At 41.5% G+C, this 24674-nt stretch overlaps 2 protein-coding genes across 4 annotated transcripts; one reads left to right on the plus strand and one right to left on the minus strand.

Moving 5' to 3' along the window:
- Window positions 1–17027, plus strand: LOC146511822 (NACHT, LRR and PYD domains-containing protein 3-like). The gene is made up of 15 exons (XM_085171857.1): window positions 1–5253; window positions 6234–6338; window positions 6552–6671; window positions 8057–8161; window positions 8366–8485; window positions 9370–9474; window positions 9689–9808; window positions 10038–10142; window positions 10930–11042; window positions 11151–12942; window positions 13774–13947; window positions 14254–14427; window positions 14569–14745; window positions 14943–15116; window positions 15551–17027. Exons 1-15 carry the CDS (start codon window positions 5144–5146, stop codon window positions 15573–15575), a joined length of 3519 nt encoding a protein of 1172 aa, XP_085027983.1. The 5' UTR covers window positions 1–5143; the 3' UTR covers window positions 15576–17027.
- On the minus strand, window positions 14797–24372 carry LOC146511823 (uncharacterized). 3 transcript variants are annotated; one of them, XM_085171962.1, is made up of 3 exons: window positions 24252–24370; window positions 22493–22722; window positions 14797–22387 (listed from the first exon to the last, which is right to left on the minus strand). In XM_085171962.1, exons 2-3 carry the CDS (start codon window positions 22493–22495, stop codon window positions 21278–21280), a joined length of 1113 nt encoding a protein of 370 aa, XP_085028088.1. In that variant the 5' UTR covers window positions 22496–22722; window positions 24252–24370; the 3' UTR covers window positions 14797–21277. The 3 variants fall into 3 exon arrangements, with proteins under 3 accessions (XP_085028088.1, XP_085028089.1, XP_085028087.1); XM_085171963.1 differs by lacking the exon at window positions 22493–22722 and having other exon boundaries at window positions 24252–24372; XM_085171961.1 differs by lacking the exon at window positions 24252–24370 and having other exon boundaries at window positions 22493–23542.
- Between the last annotated feature and the right edge of the window lie 302 nt (window positions 24373–24674).

Below are 24674 nucleotides of genomic sequence, written 5' to 3' on the forward strand. Positions count from 1 at the left end.
AAATCCACATTTTGAAAAACAAAACTTTCATTAAATTTTCACTTTTATTGGCTCCGTGTGGCCCCAGACAAAAACATCATGCATATCCATGCTCTGTAATCACGTCACACACTGTGGCACAAACGCTTTTCTCATAAATTTGCCATTTCTTTAAGAAAAGTGAATGAAATCGATTTTATTTAACCTTCAGTAACCTGCTGCAACCGTCTGCAGCCTGTGTTGTTTTTGTCGGACAAACTGAAACCTGCTATCCAGTATTTTAACTTTAATGTGCAACAACAAAGCAAAGAACAAACATCTGAGCCGTGTTCTAGTCCAGAGTGTTTGACGGTGGGCTCGTTCAATCATCCAGGCAGCAAACGTGATGACACCTCCAGATGTTTTTTCTTACTGCCAATCAATCCCATGATAAGATACTGGAATCACTGTTTGCTGGGATTTGTTGTCAGCAAGAAAAACATGATCGGATTTATTCTTTGAACAAACGGAAATCCAGGAAATCACAGAAGAGTGATGAAGTGTGGAAACAACACTTGGAGCAGAAAGAGCCCACTCTGTCTTTGTAACAGTATCAATTTTAAGCTGCACATGTTGAGCTTTTGCTGCCCCCTGGTGGCCACGGGAGGGCTGTGCTTCTGAAACGCTCCCAGAGTAGTTTTGTCATCAGTATAACGTCTCCTGGACACTCTGGTCTGATATTTAACACTATTGTCCTGTTATTTTACTCTTTAATCTGGTTTTTAAAGATCTTAATGTGATGAAGGGCGGTGCTCCCTCCTCCTCCTCAGGAGACTGGAGGCAAAGCTTGAGCCTATCAGCAGCTGGGATTTCAAATTTTAGCACTAAAGCTTAAATAAAAATGTCAAATATCCAAATAATTAACTTTATCTGAACTTCTGAGCGCGATCAGAGAGCTGCTGATAAAACCCTGAAACATGAGTAAAATCAGGTGTTTGTGGAGCAGGGCCGAGCACCTCTGACTTAAAGCTCCTCTCTGGCTTCTCTTGTGCAGTTTTAGGATGTGCCAGTAAATTTAAAGCAGAAGACGAGGCCACAGAAGCAGCTTTAACGCTGAGTTTTCTCCTTCTTCCTTCACAAACACAAACTAAAATGATCTGTTGCCTGTAAATGAGGCTGACGGGTGAAAAAGGCGTTTCTCGCCTCCACCGATGGTCACGCGACGTCTGTACGAGCCGGCTGATCTCCTCCTTACGTGCAGCAGAACTGTAAATACAGAACATGTCGAGCAACTCAGGTTTCTATGAATCAAGACAATGCATTTTTATACGTCCAGGAGGAGGCGGTGTACATACAAATATAAAAAACAAAGCACACGAGTGTGAGTGGAAGAAGGCGAGCGAGGCACAGAGAGGTTTATCAGACCTGATATGAAACAACTCCAAAACCTGAATCCTTGTTTTCATCTTTGCTGATGTTGATTTTATGATTTAAACGTCTTACATTTACTTTTCGACGTTTTTCTTTTAAGTCAAACTCTTCTGTCTCGACTGCTGTGGCGCTGTTTCTGCCAGGTGAGCTGGCGTCTGGTGCGTTTCCTGTTTTTGTGTCAGCGAACCCTTTACAAATCTGAGAAAAAAAACACTTTTAAAAACATTCCAGCAGGAGTCGAAACTACCGGAGGTCCAGTGGTGGAGAAATCAGTGAAAGGGTCAGTTCACTGAGACTTGTGGACGATCTGTGTGAAAAGAATCAGTTCTAGCCACTAAAATACAAACATGTCCATCGTTTCTACATTTAATATCTCGTTAAACTGAAGGTCTTTGGGGTTAGGCCCTAATGAAACACTTCCAAGAACAAATATCTGATTAATTGTGTCAATATAAGTCCTTCATCGTCATCACAGCTCACTGATTTTACGTCCTGGATCGATACGAGCACCGACGTCGCTGCCAGACGTTGTTACGGCCTGTTAAATTCCTCCGAAGCTTCCTCGTGTCCGCAGTGTTGGGCATTCAGGGCTGTTACGCTCCGCCCTCTCTGCGTGCGCCTCTGCTGCAAACAAGCGAGCGTCACATAAAGCAAAAAGCGCCGGACTCAGACTGTGCGAGCTCGTTTTCCACCAGCAGAAGAAAAACAAAAATCATGTTTAAGTCGCTTAACGGTGTAAATCGTTTATGTTCAGATTGAGGCTCCAATTAAAAAATTCTAAATTATGAGAAAACGTCCAGATTTAAAATAGAAACTGGAAATTTAGAAGTAAAATGTCCCTAATGAAGTTTTTAGATCAAAATGCTTTTAAACGAGTCACGTGTTAAAGATGAAATTATGATATAAGGAGTCCAGATTTTTTTAAAAATAATAGACAAAGTTTCAACATAACATTTTAGGCTTTAGAGATTAAATATGAGATTAAAATGTGAAATATTAAAAGGTAAAGTCAGATTTTGAAAAACAAAAGTGGAAAATGTCAATAAAAAGTTCAATTTAAAGCCAAATTCCATTTTTCTAGTTGAGATTTAAACAGTTATGAGCTAAAAATGATTATATATATTATAAATTATAAAAAATAATAGTGAGACAAAGTTTCAACATAACATTTTAGAGATTAAATGTGAGATTAAAATGTGAAATGTTAAAAGGTAAAGTCAGATTTTGAAAAACAAAAGTGTAAAATGACACATTCCCCAAAAACAAATCAAATTATAAGAGAAGTTGTTTTTAAAATACACGTTTGTTTTCATCGTACATTAAAAAGTCATTTTTCATTAAAAAGCTTATTTTAAACTCAAACACAAATCTTTGAAATGAACTTTTCATCTCTGTTATGTCATTTTAAGACTTTTATCTCTGAATTAATTTCTGATATTTTTAACTCAGTGAGACGTTTTTCACTCCGTCTGGAACATTTTTTGGAATCGTGGCCAGTTGTTGTTCGTCTTTTCCTGGTGGAGACGATCTTCCACAGCCGCTGAGCTTCTTGCTTCTGCGGGTCAATGATTAGAAACTGCTTCCTCTCTGTGGTCGTCTGGGTGTCTGTGAGAAAAAGGGATAAAATGCAGATTTTCTTTATGTTTTATATATAATTATTGAATATATATGTAAGTGTTGATCTCTTCCTCGTCTATCCATGTACAGCTCTGGGATGATGAAACGCTGATTTTGTTTTCCCCCTTCATGACCAGAGGCATAGCTTTCTTTCTTCTCTCTTCATCCTCGCTCCTCTTCCTCTCCTTCTCTGATTTGATCCTGTCGGAGACGCAGTCAGCCCTGCTGCTACGCCAGCTCTCAGTTTTTGTACCTGCGGCGAGAGCTGGACTTTCTATTAAAAACAATAAAAACAATAATCAGTCAAAGAGTGTCGTGCTTTGATCTCCCTGAAGCTGTTACCTCATTTCTTTCTAAAAAACATGTTCTCACTTTCACGTTGTTACAACTGACACCAGAGACGCTTGAATTTAAATGTGAAAGCATAATAACCTAAAAATGATACTGCAGAGAGCAGGAAGTGGCATCTCCACACACAGCTGACAGCTGATCCCTGGGAACACATTTTAATGACCATTAAATCAGTGTGATTTTTGCTTTAGCACAGCAAAAAGCGCCTGTTAGTTTGTTGCAGACCTGGAGTGTAAATGTGCCTTTGAAGCAGCTGGCTCATCTCCTGTTGGTTCAATGTGCTGCAGGATAATAACAGTGCACGTTTGAGGGATATTTGTTACTTTATTTAACACAATTCACGGGGCTACATGCTGGACTTAGAGGACAGAAGCAAAGTTTGTCTCTGATGCCGATTCCAGTGTGTGTGGTGTCGATACCATGGATGTCCGGATCGTTCTGCCCGCCTCACAGCTCAAAGACTGGAGAGCTGCAGATGGACTGAGGACGACGTCGCCGCCATGCACAGCTGTCAAACCGCTCATGAGCCAAGAACTCAACTGTTGCTCGGAGGTCCAAAGTCCTGTCTTCAGATGAAAGTGAATTTTGCGTATCATTAATAAGAAGCTCCCAGAGCAGAGATGTCAAACTTCTAACACCGTGGGGGAACCAGTGAAACTCTTCTTTCTGTGAGTCTTTATCTTAACATGAGACGTCCAGTCTCAGCGGCACGCATCAGTTTCTCTGCATGGTGAACTAATCTGTCAGCACGACTCTTTGGGATTAAACTGTAAGAAATATGTTTAAATAGAATAAAAATCTGGTGCTCGGACTCTAAGTATAGTACTGTAGTTATAAAACAGGAAGTATTTGTTAATAAGGGTTTATTATTATTTGTTTTAACTTATTTTAAACTGAAATTTCTTTAGAAAGTAAAAAAAGTGAACGTTTATGTCATTTAATTGTTTATCTGCTACTAAATTACTATGTGTAGTTAGCATGGCCATGGGGGAAGTGTCAAAATAAGCTTATACGCTACATTTGAAACTCCAAAACTTTACACCATCCTTCACATTTTCCAAAGCTGTCCACTGGCCTCTACCGGGCTCTTTACCGGGCTGATTCTGGCCCCTGGGCCTTATGTTTGACACCCCTTATCTGGAGCCTGGAAGAGGAAAGGAGAAGCCAAGGTGCCTGAAGTCCAGTGTGAGGTTTCTGTAGTGTGTGATGACGATGGTGCTGATGGTGGCAGATCAACGGGTCCGTAGTTAAAGCAGCATCCGCCTGCAGATGTCAGAGCTGCTATGGACTCGGCACCTGCCCACAGAACCAAAGCGATACCAGATCAACATCTCCATCAGCTCACTGCATTAATAACTACACCATGTTTAAATAAACCCCCTCCCTGCTCACACTGTGCTCTGAGCTTCCCTAAACCACTGCTGAGCTGAGAGTCCCTCCTCATATTTCATGTCATTAGTCCGATTTTGGAGGATTGTTATTAAATATTCATGTTTGAGGGATTAAATTGGCAGATGTAGTCATTTCCAGAAACTGGAGAGAGGAGGAGCAGCTCCACGGGGGGCGGGAGAAGTGAAAGTGAAAGTGCTGGACTCCATTTTGGAGCAGAGGAGCAGAAGGAGCGAAACGAGGTGATCTCAGCGTAATGATCATTATTCTGCTGTCAGAGCGTCTCCGTGGGTGAAGCAGGGAAACAAAGACGGAGCTTTTCACCAGGCGGATTCAAAAAGCTGTTTCACTCCCGAAACTGACACGTGTCCTTCTTTCACTCTCAGACTGAGGGAACATGAGTGATTTGGCGGAAGAAGAGGACCGAAGCTGCCGGCCTCTGAAAAGAAACCACCCCAGACATCATCCTGGGGCTCTCAGCGATCACCCCGGAGCCTGGGATCTAAAGTAAGACCCGGTTTGTGCCCAATGCTCATGCTGCTGCACCCGGAAGGGGAAAATCGTGCTGTGTGTCAGATCAGCTCCACTTCACTGCTGCACGAAAAACATCCGCGTATTTTACGCACATAGAAACATGCGTGGACTTTAAAACCAGCTCCTACGAAGTGCAGAAGTTTAACATGTTTAGGGAAAAAATGTCCCCACTAAACAAAACTTAAACTGAAAGAGGCAGAGCCGCCCTGTTACAGACCAGAGGGGCTGCGAATGGATCCAGTCCAACACTCAGCAAAACCTGAAACCTCAGAGATTCAGTTGGTCATCAGCTGTGAATTCATCAAGGGCGCCACCAAAAAAAAAAAAAAAAAGGGGGGGGGGGCATTGGCAACGACTTTAACAGCAGGAAATTAACTTTGCACAAAATTATTTTCTGCCTCTTTTTTTTTTGCCATATTTTTCAATTAACCTAAATTTGACAACAGCATAATGAAACTGGAGATTCTGTGTTAAATGTGACACCCCCAATATTTTTACATGCCCCCATATGGCCACCAGTATGAAAGAAATTCTGGTTGCACCCCTTTAATTCAGGCTCACACGAAAGGAGGCGTTTGCCATCATTTCCCCCAGAGTGGATCGATGCCGGCTCCGGTCAGAGACATTACCAGAGGAGCTGCTGATTATATAAATCATATAAGAGCAGAAAGCAGCACGGATGCTGAATATCAGCCAAGAGATTAATGCTGCACCGCTGCTCTGCGCTGTCCTTAATGTAACATCTGCATGTTAGAGTAACTTTACACTGCAGCTCAGCCTTAAACTTGATCCATTAACATTAACTCAGGTCCAAGTAGCCTGACGAGGAGACGTGGAAATCACAGATTTAAATTAAATTATTTTACTGACACTGACAAAAAAAAGATTTGTAAGTCATTCCAATTTTTTAAATTTACATTTTACAATTTGATTTATTCTACATTTGTGCACAGACAGAGAGCAGCGTCTCCAGGATCCGACTGTTTGTCCATGAGGAGTGACATTTCCATAGAAGCCCCTCCAGACTTAAGGAATCAACCTGGACCCTCACACACAGAGTAAGACTCAGTTTGTGCTGTAAACAGAGGTGAAGGTGACTCATGTTGAAAACTAAGAATGCATTCCCATGAACACAGCAAAGCTTCAGTGATGAAAAGAGAAACTTGTTTAATGAGCATCAACATAAACTCATGAATAAAGGAGTTTTTGCAGTTCTTTGTGCATCTAATAAAAAACAGGAAGGTTCCAGTTTATTATCTTTGTGTTTCCAGACGTGGGCAGCACAGACACAGAGGAGCGTCTCCAGGATCCGATTATTTCTCCATGAGGAGTGACATTTCCAGAGATGCCCCTCCAGACTTAAGGAATCAACCCAGACGCTCACACACAAAGTAAGAGACCACATCTTCTGTGAACAGACCTGATGGTCAGCTTTCAGAGCGAGGAATGTTTTTTAAAGCAGAACTATTAGTTCACGTATATCTCTCTATTCCAGGAAACTTTTTATTGATTATATTAAATATATATATATATATATATATATATATATATATATATATATATATATATATATATATATATATATATATATATATTATATTTGAGTTATATCTGTCTGATAGGTTACATTTGTTCATGTAAATGAGGAGTTTTCCTCACACACATTGGAGGTTTTCTGGGATCTGTAGTAGACCTGATACTTTACACCTTGTAAACCCTTAAAAAACTGCATATGCTGCAGAACTGAAGAAGCCTCTTGGATTAGAAGTGAAACATCTCCATAAAAAAACGTAAAGAAGTCCTGTTGCCTTCTCTTCAAGCTCCTAAACTACCATGACCTGGATGACTGAGAAACTACACATACGTTTAATCAGATACTCACTTGAAATAAAAACCTTCTTTCTCCTGTTTTTCTGTTCACGTGGCTGCAGACACATCTGGTCAGCGCCCAAACTGAGATAAAATTCAAAATGAGGAGTTATTTACCGGTTTGAGGATGTTGTCTTTGTACTGTAGTGTAAATGGGATTGAGCTGATTTATATTTGACACAGTTTTAGAGCTGTTGGTGCGAGCTATAGACCCACCTCACACCTTTTTTTGCCTAAGGTCTTTGAAAATGTTGTTTTTAAGCAGCCTGCTGAGCATCTGTCAACAAACAATCTGTTTGAGCCATTTCAGTCTGTTTTTAGACCAAATCACTCCACAGAAACGGCCTTAATCAAAGTGGTAAACCATCTGTTGGTGAATGCAGACAATGATCACACTTTACTTTTATTACTGCTAGATCTACGTGCTGCCTTTGACACTATGGATCCCTGTATTTTATTGCATAGGCTAGAACATTTTATTGGAGTTACAGATTTTTTTTTATCATGGCTGAGATCCTACCTGTCTTAAAAATGATCTCTCTGAGACCTGTGCAGTCAGGCATGTCTATGTCCAACAATATTTTCACGGACCGGCCTTTAAGGTGTCGCGGATAAAAACAACAAAATGAAACCAGTACTGGTACCAAAAAAACGAAGATTTTTTCATAAGACACGGGAAAAGACCCAGGGAAACCAAGTTACCCATAAAAACTATAAAAAATGGTGATAAAAACACTGAAAACCATAAATTTCACACCCGAGCCTCAACTCTCGCAGCCCGGTACCAAATGACTCACGGAGTGGTACTGGTCCGTGGCCCGGGGGTTGGGGACCGCTGCTTTAGTCCTTTTAATCTGATTCTGACACAATAAGAGCAATTTGTGATTTATTCTACATTCGTGCACAGACAGAGAGCGGCGTCTCCAGGATCCGATTATTTCTCCATGAGGAGTGACATTTCCATAGAAGCCCCTCCAGACTTAAGGAATCAACCTGGACCCTCACACACAGAGTAAGACTCAGTTTGTGCTGTAAACAGAGGTGAAGGTGACTCATGTTGAAAACTAAGAATGCATTCCCATGAAAGCAGCAAAGCTTCAGTGATGAACTTGTTTAACGAGCATCAACATAAACTCATGAATAAAGGAGTTCTTGCAGTTCTTTGTGCATCTAATATAAAAACAGGAAGGTTCCAGTTTATTATCTTTGTTTCCAGAGGTGGGCAGCACAGACACAGAGCAGAGTCTCCAGGATCCGACTGTTTGTCTATGAAGAGTGACTCCTCCAGGAAAGACCCTCTATACTTCAGTAATAAACCCGGACCCTCACACACAAAGTAAGAGACCACTTCTTCTGAGAACAGACCTGATGGTTAACATTCAGACCAAAGAACAACGCTTTCTTAAGCAGAACTATTAGATCACATATATCGCTTTATTCTAGGAAACTACTTATTGATTTAAAAACTGGGTTTATAAGGTATAACACAGTCGTGTATTCCAGCCCTAACCATGACCTTAATCGTGTTAGGCAGTATTTTCCAAAGTGATTTAGGTAGAATAAACGTACATGTGTAGATTCATTCTAAATGGTTATATTGTTTCCGCATTTTTCTGAACTTGTAACATAGGGACATGTTGGGTGGCCAAAGTGTAATATACAGACGATTTGTCACCCAGCGTAAAATGTTATGCTTTGGGAGTGAGAACATGTTGCTAAACTACCATGACCTGGGTGACTGAGAAACTACACATACGTTTAATCAGATACTCACTCGAAATAAAAACCTTCTTTCTCCTGTTTTTCTGTTCACGTGGCTGCAGACACATCTGGTCAGCCCCGAAACTTTGAGATAAAATTCAAAATGAGGAGTTATTTACCGGTTTGAGGATGTTGTCTTTGTTCCTTTATATAAAGGGGATTGAGCTGATTTATATTTTACACAGTTTTACAGCAGTTTAGGTAAAAGTGTTTTGACTTCCACAGTTTAAAATGCTCATCTACAATTAACACTGGAAAAAAGAAAACAGAGGTGTGTATCCCAAGTTATCTGTTGATATATTTTAACTCCATTCTTCAGCACGACATATGCAGCTGTGAGGTTTTAGTATCATGATGCATGGGAACATGTTTTACTAAAGAAATCCTGAACTTTAGTCCACTTAATCTGATTCTGACACAATAAGAGCAATTTGTGATTTATTCTACATTCGTGCACAGACAGAGAGCGGCGTCTCCAGGATCCGACTGTTTGTCCATGAGGAGTGACATTTCCATAGAAGCCCCTCCAGACTTAAGGAATCAACCTGGACCCTCACACACAGAGTAAGACTCAGTTTGTGCTGTAAACAGAGGTGAAGGTGACTCGTGTTGAAGCAGGAAGAAAACTAAGAATGCATTCCTATGAACACAGCAAAGCTTCAGTGATGAACTTGTTTAATGAGCATCAACATAAACTCATGAATAAAGGAGTTCTTGCAGTTCTGTGTGCATCTAATAAAATCAGGAAGGTTCCAGTTTATTATCTTTGTGTTTCCAGACGTGGGCAGCACCGACACAGAGCAGAGTCTCCAGGATCCGACTGTTTGTCTATGAAGAGTGACTCCTCCAGGAAAGACCCTCTATACTTCAGTAATAAACCCGGACCCTCACACACAAAGTAAGAGACCACTTCTTCTGAGAACAGACCTGATGGTTAACATTCAGACTGAAGAACAACGCTTTCTTAAGCAGAACTATTAGATCAGATGTAACGCTCTATTATTGATTAGTTATGAATTATTAAATCAACATTCGAGTTGTACTAAAGAAATCCTGAACTTTAGTCCAGTTAATCTGATTCTGACACAATAAGAGCAATTTGTGATTTATTCTACATTCGTGCACAGACAGAGAGCGGCGTCTCCAGTATCCGACTGTTTGTCTATGAAGAGTGACATATCCAGAGATGCCCCTCCAGACTTAAGGAATCAACCCGGACCCTCACACACAGAGTAAGAGACCACATCTTCTCTAAATAGTTGTTAATGTCAATTACAACACAGAGCTGTTGACATGTATTTGTCCATTGTCCAATCGTATTAGCAAACTGTCTAAGCTTTTACTTTTATAGAGATGTTCACATTTGATTATTCAATGAAGCGCATTTGTTTGGAAGGCCCTGGATGATACGTACCCTCCTAATCCCTATGGAAGCAGTAAGGGTGCACTTAGATTTTCAAAGGTCCTGTGAAAACATTATTTTCATTGTTATTGTATACATGAAGCAGGATACAATTCACTTATGTCTCCAAGACATAAAGACCTGAATGTAACTTTTCTCCCTATAAAAACACTTTGTAGTTTGGTCTACTGGTCTTTTGCTAAAGCTTAGAGTCGTCCTGTCGGTATACAAACTGTAGTTTGGCCTTTTAAAAACTTGTTGTCTCAGCTGCAGCATATATTGTCCTAAAAGCTACTATCCAGCATTAATGGTGCTTTAACAGATGTGGAAGTTACCCATGCACAGATGCACTATTGTAGCTGTGCTCCGGTGCACTAATAAAAAGCCAGAGGGTTCCTCTGCTCTGTATCAGGGACCATAGCGTCAGTGATTGGTCAGACTGTACAATAGTTTTTGATTTTCTTTCAATAATCCTGCTAATCATTACCTCATTTACATGTGTGATTCTGTTAAAGCACAAATACAACAGAGGTGTTGTGTTTAAATATGATTCAATAATGATATTTTTCTGTAAGCCAGCATGTTATTAAACTTTAATATTTATGACACTTCTGCAGACAGTGCTTCACTTCATGCAGGGACTGGTCTGCTTCATCAAAGCTGCCCTCCTGGCACCACTCAGGAACCACAGCTGGAGTCCAGACAGCCAGTCCGAGCAGCTTGATACCAAGTAAGACTGAACATCTATTTGCTGGTAGATTCATTTCTGAAAACTGGAGTTTATCTTCTTGTTCAGACATTTAAGAGTTTTCTTTTATTGTGTTTTCCTTCTTTTCAGTTGATGGTGGTTTGCAGAAGGTTTTAGATGAGCATAAGCTCAAACTGAAGAGGAAATGTGAACGTGTGACTGAAGGAACTCATGAAACCAAAGGAACCCTCCTCAACAGGATCTACACTGAGCTCTACATCACGGAGGGGCGGCCGGAAGATGTGAACACGCAGCATGAGGTGAGGCAGCTTGAGACACCTTCCAAGATCACCCTCGAGGACACTCCAATCAAGTGCCACGAGATCTTTAAAGCCTTACCTGACCAACAAACAGATATCCGAGTTGTGCTGACAAATGGCATTGCTGGAGTTGGGAAGACCTTCTCGGTTCAGAAGTTCACTCTGGACTGGGCAGAGGGCTTGGAAAACCAAGACATTAATGTGGTGGTTCTGCTCTCATTCAGAGAGCTGAACCTGATCAAAGATAAGCAGTACAGTCTTCTGGAGCTGCTCCACGTTTTCCATCGAACATTAGAGAAGGTCACAGCGGAGAACCTGGATCTCTGTAAACTTTTGCTCATCTTTGATGGCCTGGATGAAAGCAGACTTTCACTGGATTTCATCATAACAAAGATCATATCAGACGTCACACAGAAGTCATCAGTCTGTGAGCTGCTGACAAACCTCATCGAGGGGAATCTGCTTCCCTCGGCTCTCATCTGGATAACTTCCAGACCTGCAGCAGCCAATCTGATCCCTTCTGGATGTGTCGACAGGGTCACAGAAGTACGTGGATTCACGGATGAGCAGAAGGAGGAGTACTTCAGGAAGAGACTGAGTGATGAAGAACGGTCCAGTAGAGTCATCTCCCACATCAAGTCATCTAGGAGCCTCCACATCATGTGTAGAATCCCAGTCTTCTGCTGGATCACCGCTACAGTCCTTGAAGACATGTTGACTACAGATCAGAGGGAAGAGCTGCCCAAGACCCTGACGGATATGTACTCACACTTCCTTCTAGTTCAGATGAAGAGAAAGAAGCACAAATATCATGAGGGACAAGAGATGGCACAGGAGGTAGCAGAGGCTGATCGGGAGGTTCTTCTGAAGCTGGGAAGGCTGGCATACGAACATTTGGAGAAAGGAAGCGTCATGTTCTACCAAGAAGACCTGGAGGAGTGTGGTCTGGATCCCGATGAGGCCTTGGTGTATTCAGGGGTTTGTACAGAAATCTTCAAAAGAGAGTGTGTGATCTTCCAGAAACCAGTCTACTGCTTTGTTCATTTGAGCATTCAGGAGTTTCTGGCTGCAGTCTACATGTTTCACTGTTACACCAACAAGGACATAGAGGTGTTGAAGCAATTCCCAGGGACAAAGTGGGACAACAAAAACAGTGACACATCTCTGGATGTCTTTCTGAGCAGAGTCATGGACAAGTCCCTCAAAAGTAAAAATGGCCACTTGGATCTGTTTGTTCGCTTCCTTCATGGCCTCACTCTGGAATCCAACCAGAAAATCTTAGGAAGTCTGCTGGGCAAGGCAGAGATCACTCCAGAAATCATCCAGAGAACCGTTAACAGCCTCAAGGAGAAGAAAACAAAAATCGCCCCCGACAGAAGCATCAACATCTTCCACTGCCTGATAGAGATGAACGACCTCTCGGTATCTCAGGAGATCCAAGAGTTCCTGAGGTCAGAGAACAGATCAGAGAAGGAGCTCTCCGAGATCCACTGCTCAGCTCTGGCCTACATGCTGCAGATGTCAGAGGAGGTTCTGGAGGAGCTTGACTTGAAGAGGTACAAGACATCACTGGAGGGGCGACTGAGATTGATCCCAGCTGTGAGGAACTGCAGAAAGGCTCGGTAAGTCCAGGTGGAAATTCCTTTTGGAGTCAAACGTAGTATTTGACTCTACCAGTGTATCATTTGGTACCGATGTGAAACTAACGGCAGTATGTTCAGTAAGTTCAACTCCATAAAAAGTAGACAAAAGCCGTGTCCAAATTCATGGGCTGCATCCTCCTGAGGACCCGGCCTCGCAGTCTACGTGGGCCGGGTCCTTCGAAGGCCGGGTAGGCCAGAAGTGAGCGAACTTTAATCTCAGCCAAACCAATTAACTCACGAACAAATAAAACACTGAAAAAAGCCAAACAATAACATTTTTAAATTATCTAAGTGACTCAGAGCACTATTACAAATATGTGATATCTTAAAAAACTGAGCAGATATTTGAAGTTTACACAGCTACATTGTCACCTGAAAATATCTTAAAAGTTTATTTTGTGTCCCAGAAAGACTAATAATAAAACTTAGTAACGGCCGCTATTGTTGGAAATTGGAATTGGCTGGGCCGCACTATGAATTCTGGGATATGGTGGGCCACAAAGGATACACCCAACCCATCCTTCAAATCTGGGGAAAAGGAGGACGGATTTGTCGGCCTCATTTGTCGGAGTCTACGACTTTAGACAGCCTTCGTCACATCGGCCAACAAGTGCGGCCTCAGGAGGATGCAGCCCATGAATTTGAAGACCCCCAAAGTCACATTAAACGCAGTGGACAATAACATTTTCCTGGAAAAGATGGCCTCTCAATATCTTTGGGGAATCTGATGTGTAGCAGACTGCGGACTGTATGAGGTCTATAAATGTATTGTAACACATTTTGTTGTATGTGTATTAATGTGTGTGACAGACTCCCTGGCTGTGACCTCTCAGATACTCACTGTGAAGTCGTGGCCTCAGCCCTGAAGTCCAGACCCTCCCACCTGGTACATCTGGACCTGAGTGAAAACTACCTGAAAGTCCCAGGAATGAGGCTGCTGACTGGTGGACTCAAAAGTCACAACTGTAAACTAGAGAGTCTGAAGTCAGTTCATACTTTAAATTCAAAAAATAATAATAATTCTTCCCTCAAGTGTTCAGTGATCAGATTTTCACAAACATATAATTTAATATCTAATATCTCAATATGTTTATGACTAATACTAATGACTATAGATGCTTATTTGAATCTACAAATAATCTGAACTCGTCTTTTCCTGCTGAAGATCGAGCCAAATCCAAGCTCATCAATAACATAGTTTGACTCTCAGGCCTGTTTAATAAAAGGTTTGAGATTGTGGACACTAAATGTTCTCAACTAGGAGCTTAAACTGTTTTGTTCTGTGTCCAGTTTGAGTTCATGCAGGTTGTCAGAGACCAGCTGTGATTCTCTGGTCTGTGCGCTCAAGTCCAACCCCTCCCATCTGAGAGAGCTCAACCTGAGTGACAATAAGCTGCAGGATTCAGGAGTGAAGCTGCTTTGTAATTTTCTGGAGAGTCCTGATTGTCGACTGGAGGCTCTGAGGTCAGAGTTTTATTCTATTCTGGTTTCCTGCTTTTCAGTTGATGGTGGTTTGCAGGATTAGGAAATGTTAACACACTTAAAACCTAAAATACGATTTGATTGTAAAATATGTTATTTAGGCGATCTTTATTTTTCATTTAGGTTGAGGATCTGCAGATTGTCATTCTACAGTTGTAGTTTACTGGTCTCTGCTCTCAAGTCCAACCCCTCCCATCTGAGGGAGCTGGACCTGTCTGGAAACAACAAGCTGAAGGATGAAGGGTTGCACTACCTGTGTGATTTTCTGGGCAGTCCAGACTGTAGGCTGGAGATTCTAAAGTCAGTCAACATTTTTCTTTTCCACTTTCTCAGTTTGAATCACTGCATCTATTTGCCTTTATTTTTTTGTTTTTGCGTTGCAGTTTTCTAAACTTCTCTATGTTAAATTTTCTTCTTCTCTGAACACATTATTATCAAACACCTAACTTTGTGAAGCGGGAGCTTGTTTTTCTAAACCTGTTTTATTTTTTATTCAGACTGTGGGAATGCAGATTGACGAGGTCCAGCTGTCACCCTCTGGTCTTAGCGTTGAAGTCGAACCCCTCCCATTTGAGAGAGCTGGACATGAGCAACAACTACTTGAAGAATTATGACGTGACAGCACTGATTATTCTTCAGATGAATCCAGACTACAGACTGGAGACGTTCAGGTCAGTAGGAGGTTGTTATTAATCTGCTTCAGCCTCACCAATCAGCCTGTCATAGAAGTCCCCTCCTCATGATCTCCCCTTTATAGATTCTATGGCCTTCGGGGCACTTTTCTAAATATTCAACATTAAATTTATCGGACTTGAGTGAAATCTGTTCAGAAATAAGACTTGAATCCATTGAATTCTAATTTATTTATGTAGCATCAAATCATAACATCAGTTGCCTCAAGGTACTTTATGTTGTAAGGTAGCAACCCCTCTGTAATACAAGCATGCAAGTCTTTGAACTCAGCATGCTTACGGAAACATGAGAGCTGAGGAAGCTGCTATGCTGCTATTTATATTGTGGCTCATGTGCTGCATCAGTGACTGACAGCTGACTGCGTGAGTCTCTGTAAACACTAACTTATCACCTCAATTGTTTCTCTTTTCAGGTGGGAGTCACCAATGCGTAAGTGAACGTATGTCCTCGTGTGCAGAGACGCTCTGATTGTGGCCATATTGTTGGGACGTAGACATTCATCCAGCAGCGACTGACAGAAGAGTGAGAGGAAGTGTAGATGATTGTCAGCGCTGCAGAGTGGACTGCACCGTTTTCAGAAACCAAACCTTCTACACTGGGATCCTTTCTAAAGCTCCTCCGTTAACCCTCTTTGGAAATCCAGTCTGGGATCAAATCCACCGTTTGTACATTTCTTCAAAAGAATATTCAAATCAATTTTATTTATATAACACCAAATCGCAACAACAGTTGCCTCATGGTGTTTTATATTGTAAGGTAAAGACCCTACAATAATACAAAGAGAACAGAGAAAACCCCGACAATCAGATGACCCCCTATGAGCAAACGCTTTGGTGACAGTGGGAAGAAAAACTTCGTTTTAACAGGAAGAAACCTCCAGCAGAACCAGGCTCAGGGAGGGGCGGGGTCCCTGAACACTGTTTATCTTGGCCTATCTCCCACCAACATATATATATACTATATATATAAACTATTAGCTGCACAAATCCCGCCCAGTAACTCCGGTGCCTTAGTGACTCACTCTCTTCCTGATTGGTGGCATCATTCAAATCCCGCCCAGGAACAGCTGCAGGTCTCAGGACGACTGGGTGACAGTAGACAGATGATGCGATGATTAGAGATGTGATTTTATAGAACGTGTTTGTTGCTGTTGTTTGTATTTAGCTCAATGATAATGATGGCTGATAAATGTTTACTTATTTCATGGTCTGCGGCCTTTTAAAAACAAAAATCTGATCTGACAGAACCTTTAACCTTAAACAAATTTCCCACGTGTGGGACTAATAAAGGTTATCTTATCTTATGTCAGGTGACTTGGCTGGGATCGCAAACTAAAATAAACTTAAAATACCAAATCAGCCCGTCACACATCTTGTATGTAGCGTGGTTCAAAACTGACATAACCAGGTCACCTGTCTCAGCTCTGTTAAGGTGGACTGTCCTGTGGTGCTGTGAACTCTCCAGAGCACTACGATACAATGTTTACAAACACCAGTATCAGTTTATCAGAAACACCAGTATCTGTACTTTTAAATTATTTGCCATTTTTGCCTTTATTGAATAGTGAAGACAGACAGAAAGCAGAGAGAGAGACACAACAAACGGCCACAGGTCAGACTTGAACCCAGGCCACTGCATCTGTACTTTCACTTTCACTGTTTTTTTACTGTTAAAGTACAAAGTTATCTGCACTCTCCCACCAGAGTAAATTTATTTTTGCAACAAGAGTTAAATGTAAACATAATAAGAAAGAAAACAGTAAGCGTAGTAGCAGAAATGTGCTCACAGTGCTGCAGTATTTAACAGGGCCCACCTGTTATAAATGCCAAAAGCTGGGTTGTGTGGAAGCTTGTTCCTGCCACTGAAAAAACTTGTTTTCCACATCAGTAAGTCATAATTCCAGTTTACGGTTTGAGTTCAAAGTGTTTTTGTTGTCAGTTTATAATTTTCTCAGTGTTTCGAGTCTGAGCCCAACCTGAACTGTATTTTCAAGTTTGATAATAACCTGAAAATTTGACTTACAGATGGAAAAAAGAGAGGAAAAACGCGTCTTTTTTCTTGCTATTGTTGTTGTTTTGTCTTTCACTGATGTTAAAATAACCGTTACCACATAGTCACCTACTGACTGTGTTTTATTGTATTACCTCTGACAACCTGTTTTGTGTCTCTTTGTTTCTTGATGCTCGTTTGTGCCTTCAATACAAAAATGTTAAAATACACGAGACAGCCCAGACTCAATAACCCTCATCCACAAATAAACTTCAGATTAATAGTGCTCCCAATGGGACTACACATAGCAACAGCAGAAAAATGTGCATGGATGTTTAAAAAACCACATCATAAGTAAAGAAAGAACATCTGGTTGCTGTAGTTGGGTTTGGCTGCAAGATAAATCTGTTTTCATTAGATTTAAAGCCATTTTTGATAACATGCATTATTATTGCTGTAAAAATGTGCACAAAAAGTCACGAGCAGCTGCTGGATGGAGGAAAATATTATGAGCTCTTCCTGATTAACATCTAACCTAAAGAGGAACTTTTTTTTCAAAAGCTGCCCGCTTTGGCTTCACCTGCAGTGGGGATGCCAACAGCTCGTCTCCTGTCGTCTTTCACCAACATGGTGCTACAGACTAAAGTTAGAAACACAGCTTGCATCAGAAGATGCTTGACCAGTAGCAGAGGCAGCGAGTCCTGTTTGCTGAGGTGATGGAGGAATGGGCCGGTCGAGCAGGAAGACTCCTGCATAAAAAAAGCTCCAGGCGTCACACGAGGCCTCCGTAAACAGGCTGTTAAAAAAAGCTGTTTTTAAAATGGGAAACAACCTTATTTATGGGAATGCAGCCAAATGTCTACTTTATATTTATCTTTGTAGTTTTTACAGCACTTAAGTGCAAAGCATAAATGTATGTTTACACTACACCTGTCATTTGAATAAAAAATAATTTGAGACAGAAAATACGGGAAAAAGTTTTGAACTTTGTGAAAGAGTCAGACTTCACAGGACGTGACCCTCAGGAGCGTTTTATTGTCAAAGATGCAATATTTAGCTTATCTCAACTGAAATCAGGTTTTTATTCAGAATGTTTGATTTTGAAGTATGTGAACTGTTTTGTTGTTTGTTGGCTTTTTGTCTGCTTGTTGTTCTCAATTATTTTTTTTTATTAAAGAAATGTTTTTAAAAACTTGCAAAATAAAAAAACTGACACATGAATCACCTTGTAAACCCCCTTCAGTATAAAAACTCATCCACACTCACTTTCCAGGGTAAAAATGTGAACAGAAAACAGCAGCGCTAAGAATCAGTGGCCTTTCCCTTTAATGCAATGTTGCAGGAAAAAAATGAAATCACCACAGCAAAGAACAAAAAAGCAAAAAATGAACACAGCAAACCTGCAATTTCAATTAAAAAGAAGAAAAACTAAAACGCTCCATAAAACAGCTCGTTGTGCAGCAAACTCAGCTCATATTCGAATGATTTTCACCGCCTGTAACATAAAAAGTACAGTTATGACAGGATGAGTTTAAAATAACATTTGAAAGGTTTCGGCTCCTGAAACGAGCGAGCTCTGTGGCACTTTAATTACACACGGCCGGCTCTTTAAAAGCCACATTTTAGACTCAAACAGAGTTTTATGTTTGATTTAGTGTTGATGCATATTTCAGTACAAACTTCACAAACGCAGTTAAGACTGTAACATTTCATTGGTTTCCAATGTGTGGCCAGAGTCCACTAAAAGAGTCCTACATTGAGTATAGAGGGACAGTGTAATGATAATTATCTGTATTCCTGTTACACAAAGTTATGTGTATTTTAAAGTTTTTTGGGTCTTTTTAAATATTTGTAGCTTTTTCCGCCTTGGAAAGCTCCTTCACAAAAGGTTTAACACGTACTCAACAAAAAAGGCAAAGGAACAGCTTTGAATCTGTCTTCTGTCGTAACCTCTTGAGGTCAGCTGACCAGTTATATAAAAATAACGCACACCACGTGAAGTGAAAGGTTCAAACTTTTGGCATTTTCACTCCACAAACAGCTTAAATGTCTTAGTGTTTGTGGTGTTTCCTTTGTTTGCTGGTCCAAAGTGTTTGATCCTTTTATTTTAGCACCTGTAAAAAAAGATCATGTGATGTGACTGAAAGCTTGGGTCTGTTTGTGTTGGCTATATTTTTCTGTAACACTTCATGAAATGGGAGTTACACCTGGAAAGTTTCTGTAATAACGCCTCCAAACGACTGCGTTTATGTTTGGGAAATTCAGTTTTAGTCCAAGAGTGCGATTTTTAGAAAACTGCACCAGATTGGCTGTAACCTGCTCTGATGTCTCAAACTTGGACTGTTTGCCCTTTTTTCTAGCTGACTTTTACCCAGTTTACCAAAACTGTGCTGATACTTAATCTAGAACCAGATCTGAGGTTGTCTGTCAACAAAAAACAACTGCTACCGGTACCTAAAAGCTGGCAAAGGGGGGTAAGGTGCCACGAAGGCCCTTGGGCCTCCTCCTGGTAGGACATGCCTGAAACACGTCACCTAGGAGACCCCTGGAGGCATCCCAGTTTATATATATTCATTTTATTGATGTACAGTAATAGTTACCTGCTGGTTGTAGGGGGCCATGTAAGTACAGTCCTGCTATTCGTGCAGGGACGCACCTTGTTGGGCAGGGATAGCTCAGTAGGTAGAGTGGTGGCCCCATGAACGGAAGGTCGGGGGTTCGATTCCCCTGAACAGCTACCCTGAGGTACCCCTGAGCAAGGTACCGTCCCTACACACTGCTCCCTGGGCGCCCAATGGCTGCCCACTGCTTCACTGAGTGAATGGGTTAAATGCAGAGAGGAATTTCCCCACGGGGATCAATAAAGTACACTTTCTTTCTTGTTTGAGAAAATGAGCGCTTGAGCGCGTAAACTTAACCCTGAAACACAGCGGCTGCTTCTCTTTGGTGAAGTTTTGATCCACCTTTCACAGCAGGAGTGTTCCAGAAACAAGCGTTTAGTCTTCAAAGGATCTTTTATTTTGAAAATGTTAGGGATGCAACGATACCAATTTTTTCAAACCGATACGATACCGATACTTGGATCTGAGTACTTGCCGATACAGAGTACAAAAACCGATACTTCTACCACACACACACACACACACACAAATGCAGACAAGTTTTATTTTATTCTCTGCCGATAAAAAATAAAATCTTAATAAAAATGACCACACACAAAAAAAAAAAAATTTCTTTGCTTTTCCAAAACCTGAGTTAAAGTTGGCTGTTCCGGTCCACACTGCTGACATTTTGTTTAGCCTAGCTACAGCAGCCTCCAGTTTCTCTTTTTTATCTGGAGCCGCCAGTCTCACTCGCCTAACCCTGTGCCTGTTTAGCGCGGTATGTCCCCCTAGTGGCCAATCTAAAAAACTACAACAGAAATGACAAGCCACCCTGATTAATGAAATAAGTTGGTATTGGTTCATGGTATCGGTAAATTTTTACGAGTATGAGTACACACACATTTTACAGTATCGGCCCCGATACCCGATACCAGTATCGGTATCGGTGCATCCCTAGAAAATGTATCAAATTCTTTATGCTATTGCTGTCTCTGACTTCCTGACCTAATCGCCTGCTCTGTGCGGCTTAACTTTCTTTTAAAAACAGACTTGAGGCGACCCTGAAAGTCACGTCTGATGGAATCACAGCTGTGATCATGACGGGTTAACCTGCAAGGTAAGAAGACTAATCTGATTGTGTGTGTGCGCCACAGATATCAGCAACATTTAAAACAATGGTTACTGAAGGCTGTGATTAAATGTGTAAAATGTCTTTTAAATACACACACAGTAGTTACATGGACGCCTGTGCTGATTCTGACCGTTTCCTGGACGTTTTTCTTTGAGACAAGTTTTTTGTCCCGTTTCCTCAGCTACGATTATCCCTAATTGAAAATAAAGGAAGGGAATTCAAATAATTCTTAGACACTTCTACTTAAACAGTAACATGTTTGGTCATTAACTGCACACACACAAAGGTTTTCTAACTGTTAGGGGAAAAGTTTTTTTGCCCAAAGTTCAGTTCAGATGCATAAAATGTGGGATTTGACCCTGACGTCTGTGAGCCGCTTCACTCGAACACGAAGCTAAACGGTGAGTCTGGAGCGTCAGAAGTCGGAGTCGTCTGTCGCCGAGTTATCAGCACCGGCGGAGACTTCAAAAGTCTGCAGGCGGCTTTCATTAGCCTTCTGCTCAGTCATCTTCTTCTTGTTGTGGTTTCTGATGTGCACGCTCAGACCCCGCTCAGTCATTTCGTAGATCTGACACTTGGCGCAGTAGTACGGCGACACCCCGACGTGCCGGAACTGGTCGGCGAGGTACGACACGAGCGTCTTGAAGCCTTTGTTGCAGATGTCACAGCGCGGGATAACACCTGGATGCTCCTTCTCCAGGTGCTTCTTCAGGCTCCACCTGGACCCTTTGAACCCCTTCTTCTCCTCCGTGCCGGCTTCCTCCTCGGCTGCGCAGAGGCGGCAGACGAACACGGCGTCCTGGTTGGCGTGGCGCCTCGTGTGCGCGTCCAGCTCGATCTGAGTGCGGAGCGACTGCTGGCAGGAGGTGCAGAAGAACGTCTTCTTCCCCTCCATGTGGTGCATCTGCTTTAAATGCACCGCCAGCCCAGACGCCCTCTTGAAAAGCTTGCCGGGCGGCGGGCACATCGTGCACACCAGTTTCTTACCTGAGCCCGAGTTCATCTCCATCACGTCGCTGTAATCCTCTCCCAGCGCCAGCACGCTCTTATTGCTCACCGTGAACTCTTCGCTTTTGATCTCCTCTTCCTCGGTTACCAACCTCCTCTTCTGGCTCACCTGAGGTCGCAACCTCGCCGGTCTGGACGGCAGCAGAGCTCCGGGGTTCTCGCTGACCACCGGAGTTTTAACAATCGGCTCTTTCGCTGGGAGCGACCGATCTACGGACATCGTGAACTGGTAACTCTCCCCCTCCTCTTCAGGGTTTGAATACTCGATGACGTAGACGCCGTCATCGTCATCCTCTCCCGCGACCTCGTCCTCCGCAGGCAGCGAGCACTCCACCTCGTAGAACACCTTCCCGTCAACGTGCGACTCCTCTTCAGCGATGTGAGTGTCGTCTATTCTCACGACTGTTATCTGGTCCATCCCGCCGGCGCCATCCCAGTTTTTGTTTCCGGCCATGACCGAGGATGATGATGCTTTTCCTGCACCTCCGCTTTGAACGGTCGACTGTTTGAAAGACGTCTGAAAGGAGAAAAATGTATTAGATTAAAACTTCCCGCAGCAAACAGATAAACTACAGAATGAAGGCATAAAAAGTCTTTCTTAGATATATCAATAAATCAATACCATATACACAGTATTTCCTGACAGTAAATATTGGTTTGTGACTGGCGTCCTCGTTCTGCTCGGCGTGGCAGCTCATGAACCAATCCTCCACCTGCATCACATCCTGGTTAGAGAGCAGCTCCATCTCAAAGAGCAGAACAAGGACTAACATCACCCAAGACGGTGAAGCCAAAGTCAGTCTGACCACAGGATCAGAGTCTGGCAGTCACAGCAAAAGCGCTCTGATCAGCCTATTGTTGGAAAAACGGGAGACAGGAAGGGCCGATGCAAGTTTGTCAATAGTGAATCAACTTTCAAAATAAGAGCATATGGGAATATGTGATAGTGAACTGACTGAGATGCTGTCTGAAATTGATAAAACAATAAAAATAAATCTCAAAACACACCTGAGTGGTGTGCTAGCTTGGAACATGCTGGACTCATAACAGATCATTTTGTGTGGAAGAAGACTCCTATAATGTGTGAAAGGCCCCTTTTTATGAGAGCGCACTCAGAGCCTCAAGGACAAAGTCTGCCCTTGTGACACCCCTCATCTCTGACTCGGGGTTTATAGGTAAACTTTCTTCATCCCTCTGGGCAGCCCACCAAAGTCCACGTGTGAAAAACACTTAACATTTATTCATAAATACTAAATATTATCCAAGTTTTATTTTTGTTTGGAGTGACCAGGATGGAAAGACTTAGAAATAAAAAGATCAGAAGGAGAAGAAGTTAGAGACACGAGCCTGAGGTGGTTTGGACATGTGCAAAGGAGGAGAAAGGATGTTGAAGATGGAGCTGCAAGGGAGGAGGAAAAGAGGAAGACCTGAGAGAAGAATCATGGATGTAGTGGAGGAGGACATGCAGGCAGTTGGTGACACAAAGGAAGATCCCAGGGATAGGGTGGGATGGAGCAGCTGAAAGACGAAGGTCTGCACGATTAATTAATGATTAATGAATATTAATATTACATGTCCAGGTATTTGTTCGTAGTTTTTATCTGTACATGCTTGTATGCTACTCATTCATTGATGCAGGTATGCATTAACATATAAATAGACAATAAACAAGAAAATTATTGTTCATAATACAATTATTATATTATTATATATTATATATAGTACAATAACTACTTGGATTATTTACAAAATCTGTAATTGTGTTTATTATGTCAAATAATCATTTGTGATTACAGTAAAATACTTACGGTATAACTGTCAGTATTTTACTGTTTATTTATGTAACTGCACAGCTCTTGCCCATAATTCATGCAATTGCCATTAAGACCATTTTTTCTATTATAGTATTTTAATTTTCACATACATGTAGATTATATTAGCCGCTATTATAATTTTTTATTATAATATTGTATTCCTTTTTTATAAGTGCACGTTTAAATGTTTATTTTGATCATTCCTGTTATAACAAGACTTCCATTCAAAATGTTCTGTTTTAAGTAGAAGTGAGACGTGAGCAGCGATACTTCACATTTTAACGAAACGTTTTTTCCTCTAATAAATAGTCCGCCACCACCTATTTTTCTGCTCAAGTCTTTTCTGTTTATTCTTTTAAATAACAGCAAGAATAGAGTCAACATTCAGCACGACCCTGCTGCCGAAGTCAGCCATCACAACCATTAGCTTAGCAACGAACAGCTAATCAGTAGATAGGGGCAGCTCTGAGGTTCAGATTTCTCCACTATGAACTAGTTGGCTCTTTAACATTAAAGGAGAAGAGTTGAACTGCATGCACAAATGTTCAGATACAGCTAATCGTTCACCTTTAGTCGATGCAGATGGTCAGATTTCCTGCAGAAAGCTAGCTGAGCCACAAAAAGAAAACACACAAAAAGACGTGTGTTTTCTTTCAGGACAAACTAACGAGCTGAAAACACATGACAGAGCGCCCCCTGGAGCCCTGGATGTACTTTAAAAGTACCAGCAGTCAGCGAAAAACAGTTCAGTAAAATACTGTACAACAGAACGATACTGTACGATAAGATACAAGATACCCCAGAAGGGACTCAGTTACGTGTAAACTAATAAATAAAGTCACATAAAATGAGCTTAATAAGTTAAAATGTCATAATAATAATAAATATAAAAAAAATAAACATTTGTAATTTAGTAAGGATCTCGGGGTAAATTTAAAAATAAAAATTACATTAAAATGGAATAAAAATGAGTAAAGGAAACAACAGAAT

Source organism: Neolamprologus multifasciatus, chromosome 9, assembly GCF_963576455.1.
Source record: "Neolamprologus multifasciatus chromosome 9, fNeoMul1.2, whole genome shotgun sequence".
Lineage (NCBI taxonomy): Eukaryota > Metazoa > Chordata > Actinopteri > Cichliformes > Cichlidae > Neolamprologus > Neolamprologus multifasciatus.

What these genes read in the sequence shown, in the direction of transcription:
- LOC146511822 (XM_085171857.1), top strand. Translation starts at nt 5,144, where the DNA reads ATGAGTGATTTGGCGGAAGAAGAGGACCGAAGCTGCCGGCCTCTGAAA. An exon ending in CCTGGACCCTCACACACAGA is followed by an intron (nt 8,162 to 8,365) that starts GTAAGACTCAGT and finishes CTTTGTTTCCAG; the next exon opens with AGGTGGGCAGCACAGACACA. An exon ending in TGTAGGCTGGAGATTCTAAA is followed by an intron (nt 14,746 to 14,942) that starts GTCAGTCAACAT and finishes TTTTTTATTCAG; the next exon opens with ACTGTGGGAATGCAGATTGA.